This window comes from Brassica oleracea, chromosome C7 (genome assembly GCF_000695525.1).
Source record: "Brassica oleracea var. oleracea cultivar TO1000 chromosome C7, BOL, whole genome shotgun sequence".
NCBI lineage: Eukaryota > Viridiplantae > Streptophyta > Magnoliopsida > Brassicales > Brassicaceae > Brassica > Brassica oleracea.
Genome location: NC_027754.1, coordinates 13051065 through 13057149, shown reverse-complemented (window position 1 = coordinate 13057149; position 6085 = coordinate 13051065). Strand labels below are relative to the sequence as shown.

General features: G+C 41.3%; 2 protein-coding genes across 2 annotated transcripts; one reads left to right on the top strand and one right to left on the bottom strand.

Moving 5' to 3' along the window:
• Nucleotides 1–335: 335 nt before the first annotated feature.
• LOC106306861 (glucan endo-1,3-beta-glucosidase 8) lies at nucleotides 336–1893 on the top strand. The gene has a single exon (XM_013743634.1). It carries the CDS (start codon nucleotides 336–338, stop codon nucleotides 1815–1817), a length of 1482 nt encoding a protein of 493 aa, XP_013599088.1. The 3' UTR covers nucleotides 1818–1893.
• LOC106306860 (SNF2 domain-containing protein CLASSY 4) lies at nucleotides 1837–5377 on the bottom strand. Its single transcript, XM_013743633.1, has 3 exons — nucleotides 4088–5377; nucleotides 3877–3996; nucleotides 1837–3793 (listed from the first exon to the last, which is right to left on the bottom strand). The coding sequence occupies exons 1-3, from the start codon at nucleotides 5231–5233 to the stop codon at nucleotides 1943–1945; spliced, it is 3117 nt and encodes a 1038-aa protein (XP_013599087.1). The 5' UTR covers nucleotides 5234–5377; the 3' UTR covers nucleotides 1837–1942.
• Nucleotides 5378–6085: the final 708 nt, after the last annotated feature.

Below are 6085 nucleotides of genomic sequence, written 5' to 3'. Positions count from 1 at the left end.
TGGTGTAGAATCCCTAATCATTGGTTTATATATATAGGTTCATTGCTCATCTACATAAAATGCCACATGTTTATTTAAATTTTACACAAATAATAATAATCATCTATTATGTAACTTTTTTAGTAATACAGTATGTGGTGGTCAATGCTACGTGGATTGTCAAAGAGGCATGCACAAAGTGTTTCCACAAAGACAATGGCTTGTTTTGCATGTTGTGTCTGCTCCTTTAACTGAATCGAGGACAAATCACAGATCCAATCACCTCTCATCTTTAGAACCCCAACTTAACCCCATAAAGAAAAGAGAAAAGATTCATCTAAAAGGCAAGCGAGAAAATGGCAGAACAGAGATCAAGATCAACAAAAACCTTCTTCGCTCATCAGATTCTATGTCTCTTTCTTGTCTCACAAGTCTCCATCGCCTCTTGTAGCAATACGAGTGTAGGAGTGAACTGGGGAACAATGGCGAGTCACCAGCTTCCACCTGAAAACGTGGTGAAGATGCTAAAGGACAATGGGTTTACTAAGCTAAAACTGTTCGAAGCCGACCAAAACATCTTAAACGCTCTAACTGGTTCAGACATCGAAGTCATGATCGGAATACCAAACCGGTTGCTTAAAGAAGTCGCTCAAGATCCAGCGTTAGCAGCTTCATGGGTAGAAGAGAACGTCACCGCTTATTCTTACAACGGTGGAGTCAACATCAAGTACATAGCTGTCGGAAACGAGCCTTTCCTTCAGACATATAACGGAACATACGTTGAGTTCACTTTACCAGCTCTCGTCAACATACAAAAAGCACTAGAGGAAGCTGGTCTGAAAAACGTGAGAGTCACGGTTCCTTTCAACGCAGACATATACTTTTCGCCGGAATCAAACCCTGTTCCATCAGCTGGAGACTTTAGGCCTGAGCTCAGAGATGTAACGATTGAGATAATCAACTTCTTGTATACACATGATTCTCCTTTCACGGTCAACATCTACCCTTTTCTAAGTCTTTACGGAAACGCTTACTTCCCTGTGGATTTCGCCTTCTTTGATGGGAGTAACAACTCTCTGAGAGATGGAGATCTGGTTTACACCAATGTGTTTGACGCGAATCTCGACACTTTGGTTTGTGCAATGGAAAGATACAGCTTCTTGGGGATGAAGATCATCGTGGGAGAAGTTGGATGGCCTACGGATGGAGACAAGAACGCTAACGCAAAGAGTGCAAAGAGATTCAACCAGGGAATGGTAAAGCATGCTATGTCTGGTAATGGAACTCCGGCGAGGAAAGGAGTGATCATGGATGTTTATCTCTTCAGCCTTGTCGATGAAGACGCAAAGAGTATTGCTCCGGGGACTTTTGAGAGGCATTGGGGCATCTTCGAGTTTGATGGTAGACCCAAATACGAGCTTGATTTGTCTGGTAAAGGTGATGATAAGACTCTGGTTCCTGTACAAGATGTGAAGTATCTTCCTAAAACGTGGTGTGTTCTCGACACTAACGCGTTTAACCAAGATGACTTGGCTGATAACGTAGACTACGCTTGTAGCTTATCTGATTGCACAGCGCTTGGGTTTGGTTCCTCTTGCAACCATCTTACAAACGTGGGCAATGCTTCATATGCTTTTAATATGTATTATCAGATGCATGATCAGAAAACATGGGACTGTGATTTCTTGGGGTTGGGTTTGATCACTGATGAAGATCCCTCTGATGAATTCTGTGAGTTCCCTGTGATGATTGATACAGGAAACTCACCAAGGTCACAGCCTCCATCTTCTAGAGTGTTGGCAATGGTTTTAGTTATTTTGGTTCTTCCCCTTTTGTAAACAGTCTTGCAAATGAATCTTTCAAGCTAGAGATTGTCTCTTACGTATAATTGTATTATTAATTTATAAACGCCAAGAGAGAGAGTCTCAAGAGAGGGAATAACAGAAACAAAATGATATTAGAATCAGAGGATGTCGGTAAACATGTCAGATTCCTTTTTGCGATAAAGTACTTTCCCAAACATGTCTTTCAGCTTCTCATGGCGAACCATCTCGTCCAGGATTTTATCTTCAGACACAACTTCGTTTTCAATAAGCCTGTCCTTCTCGTTGGTGGGAGAGAAGACCATTTCGGATATTCGATGCTTCTTGGTTTGCTTACAGTACTTTCCCCACTCAGTTGTGCCTTTAACCATGAGATGGTAAGTGTACACCACCCGCTTTTGACCGATTCTGTAAGCTCGACTTATGGCTTGCCGCTCAACAGAAGGGTTCCAAACGACGTCTAGGAGGACAACTCTCGAAGCGCCGACGAGATGAATACCCTCCGAACACGCTCCTGTTGATGCCAGTAGCACTTTAGATTTACTGTCTGGTCTGTTGAAGTTGTTGATCAGATGCTGTCTTATAGTTTGTTTAAGTTGACCATGCATGTAGAGAATCTCTTCACCTTCTGTCCAGCCAAATACTGCATTCAGCTGGTCTCTGATCAGCTCTAGAGTGTCAATGTATTGGCTAAACACCAAGACTTTCTCGTTCACTGTTTGACTGAAGCGGATGAAGTCGATCAGGAACCTAGTCTTCGCACCTTCCTTTGAGTCAAGCCTAAGGCTCTCCAGGACTTTCAATGCTACTGGCCCAATTGTTAACTGCTCCTTGTTCGTCTGCTTGCAGCACATATACAGAGATGGGTGTACAGAAACAGCTGAAAGCTTGTGCTCAAGCTCAAACGTGTTTTGAGAATGGTCAATTCTCTTCAAGATTTTCTCCTGTTGAAAAGGAGGGTTCAACATCACAACACAGTCTCTTAGACCAGGAAGGCTTTCTCTCAGGATGTTTCCTTTGTGGACATGAACAAAAGGAGCAATCATATCCTTTAACTCCGAGATCCCAACCTCTTCATCGAACCTCCCGTTTTTGCCTTCTTGGCTCAACCTCGTGAGATCTTGGAGCCTCGAAGAGATCTTATCTGCATAAGCTGGTCTTGTCAGGCACAAGACGTTAGAAAGCTCCTTGAAGTTATTCTGGAACGGTGTCCCCGAAAGAATGATACGTTTCTCCGTCTTGACTTCAGTGAGCACTTTCCAAATGCAACTGTTATGGTTCCTCGGTGTGTGGCCTTCATCAAGGACCAGCAGCCCGGGCAACTCTAGCAACATCTTTCTAAACTCTTGTACTTCTCCGGCGCACCTGTTCCCGGCGAGCTTCTCATACAGATTGTAGCTGATTCCAAGAATGCTTTTCTTGTTCCTCCAGGAATATAGCTTAACCATACGGACAGAATCCTTGTTTCTCCTAAGGTGTCTGTTTCCCTTTAGAAGTGAGACAGCTGATTGGTTCTCTTGCCCTGAGAAATCTTGACTACTCATGTTGTAAAACGGAATGTTTGAGTTCCATTTTTTGAACTCTTCTTCCCAAGTAAGCATTAAGCTTGCAGGAGCTATCACGACAGGATGGCTCTCTGGAAACTGTTCTAGGTATGACTGAAGAAACACGATGGTCAAACGCGTCTTACCAGTTCCAGGCGAGTGAGAGATAATGCATCCGCCACTTTCTTTTCCCACTGAGCTCTTCAACTCGTCAAGTTTTGTTGTCCCAGCTAAGTTATTCCACATAAATTCAAAGCCTTCTTGTTGGTGTGGGTACAGAGTATTCTTTATGCCCGGTATGTATTCCCAGACTGTTCCTTGTGTATTTTTCAAAGACTCCATATCTCTGCTGCGGTCTGAAGCTTCAAAATCAAGACTGTCAAGTAAAGGGTTACCCTTTTTGTCACTGCATGTCTTCTTGTCATTAATATTAGCTCGATACTTGTCCTGCACAATGCAGAGGAAAGAACATGTTCAGAACTAAAAACAATATCAACAAGTAATAAGTGTAGTAGCACAAAGGATGTTACCATAGTAGGCGAGACATCTCTGATCTCGACGGAGACATAAGAACAGTAGCGGCATTTTAGACCAACTTCTTCATCAAGTACGAAGTCATGCTTCCCATTGCTACATGACACATCTCCACTCTGAAGCAAAAGACTTAATTTCATGTCTTAACAATGACAAGAAAAAAGCATGATCATCAGGAAAAGAAAAACCAGAGAATAGTATTCTTACTCTAGAATGAGCAGAAGAGCGTACACCTTCCAATGATAAAGCTAAGGCCATATCTTCCCACAACCTGTCTATCTCTTTCTCCTCTTCTGTTTTCTCTATTGGCTCAGGCTCCTCCTCACAACCAAATCTAAGGTTTACATGAGTCGAAAGCCACGGTTTACCACCTTCCTCACAAAATGAGTCTCCTTGCTGATCAGTCACATTCAAGTGCTTCTTCTTTTTCTCCCTATGGTATCTCCTTCGTTTCCTCTCTCTAACTATAGGATATTCACCAGAGCTGTCTCTAACTATAGGATCTTCCCTAGTATCAAACTCTGCTGTGTCTTCATCTTCCCCGGAGCAGATTTCTTGGTCGAAAATCTTTGTTCTGTCCCAAACAGATTTTGCTAGCAGCCTAAATACATCCAAATCATTCTTCTTATAATAATTCTTCGGTTTCTCCCTCTTATATACTCTTTCACTTGGGCTCTTGTTCTTCACTTTAGCAGTGTTTCTGGCATCACCACCAACCTCATCATCATCGTCAGAACAATCAAAACCACTATCAGAGCTCCCTGTATAAGTAGAATCTGAGCTTTCCTCCATGTAATCAGACGAGTCAGACTCAACATCTTCTTCTTCTTCATCACTATAGTCATCTTCACCACACACTTCTTCTACAGAGCCTTCTTCTTCAGAGCTAGAGCTAAGACTCACAACCTCGTCAGCTTCTGAAACCTTCTCTTCACCCCTCAAATCACCATCATCCACATCCATATCACAATCGACACTGCAATCATCATCATCGGGAGTTTTCTCCTCATCAATCGAATTCACATCAACCACAGGCGATTTCGATTCTAAACTAGGAGCAATCACTGGTGATGAGCCTACATTATCATCATCCTGCTTACCTTTCGGGTAGATAGTCTCCACGAACTCGACATCATCGTCATCTTTCCTCTTCTTTTCACGTCGCCGTTTCGGTTTCGGTTTCGGTTTCGCCGGAGAAACAGAATCACGCAAGGAATCTCTCTTCTTCCGCCTCTCGATCCTACTCCTAGATTGATTCCCCACAGAGATCCCCTTTGATTTGTTCAGAAGTGAGTTCAAGTACGATTCCGTCCTCGAACGAGTTCTTCTGCCGACGCAAGTAGTCATATCCATGGTTCAATTAAGAAGCACAAGCAGGATTTTGCTTGAGAGAGAGAGTGTGTGAAATCGAAAACCCTAGCGCAGAGATTTTGCCGTGGAGGGAAGAAGGAGATGATTAAGTCATGGTGCTACTTTTTTTCTTTTGTTTCCTTTGGCGGTAACGTTTCAACTTTTTTCTCGAAAAAGGGTTTTCGTCTTCCTTATTTGGGGGTGGGACCGGGTTTTATTGTAATTGTTGAAATAATTAGGGGTTAAAGTGAAAACGTTTTGGGAACTTTTACTAACTCTACGGTTTTAGGTAAATTCTTTAGAATCTTTAGATAACTCTGCTTCAATGCCCATTGGTCGGAATTGTTTCGTACCGGAACTTCGAAGTTACAGGTCCAACAACTGGTTGTCAGCAACAGAGGTATTTTAATAGGTCCAAGTACTAATATTTCCTTTTTATTTCTTGTTAAAGTGATGCAAAAAAAAAAAATCAGATTTGTTTATGATATTCTTTTGGAGTTTGGTTGGTGAACATTAACTGAGAGTCCGACAAGAAAAAAATGTATAATAGAGAGTAATTAAAAGTGCAAATATTAAAAGGAAAAACAATAATTAAAGTAAAAAAGATTTTTACTGTGATTAATAGTTGATTGGAGTAAGAAATTAGAAAGTAAGTTTTCTTAATGATACATTTTATTACTAATTATCTTATGACATCTACCTTCACAAAATTTATGCTATAGTTCTCTCTTTTTGTATGAACGATTTACTTTCACAACACACTGACATAAAAATAGTTGAATGACGATTTTATTAAACCGACAGCTTTTTTAAACGAAAAAATTATGAAAATATCATCTCAGTTAATTATATAAT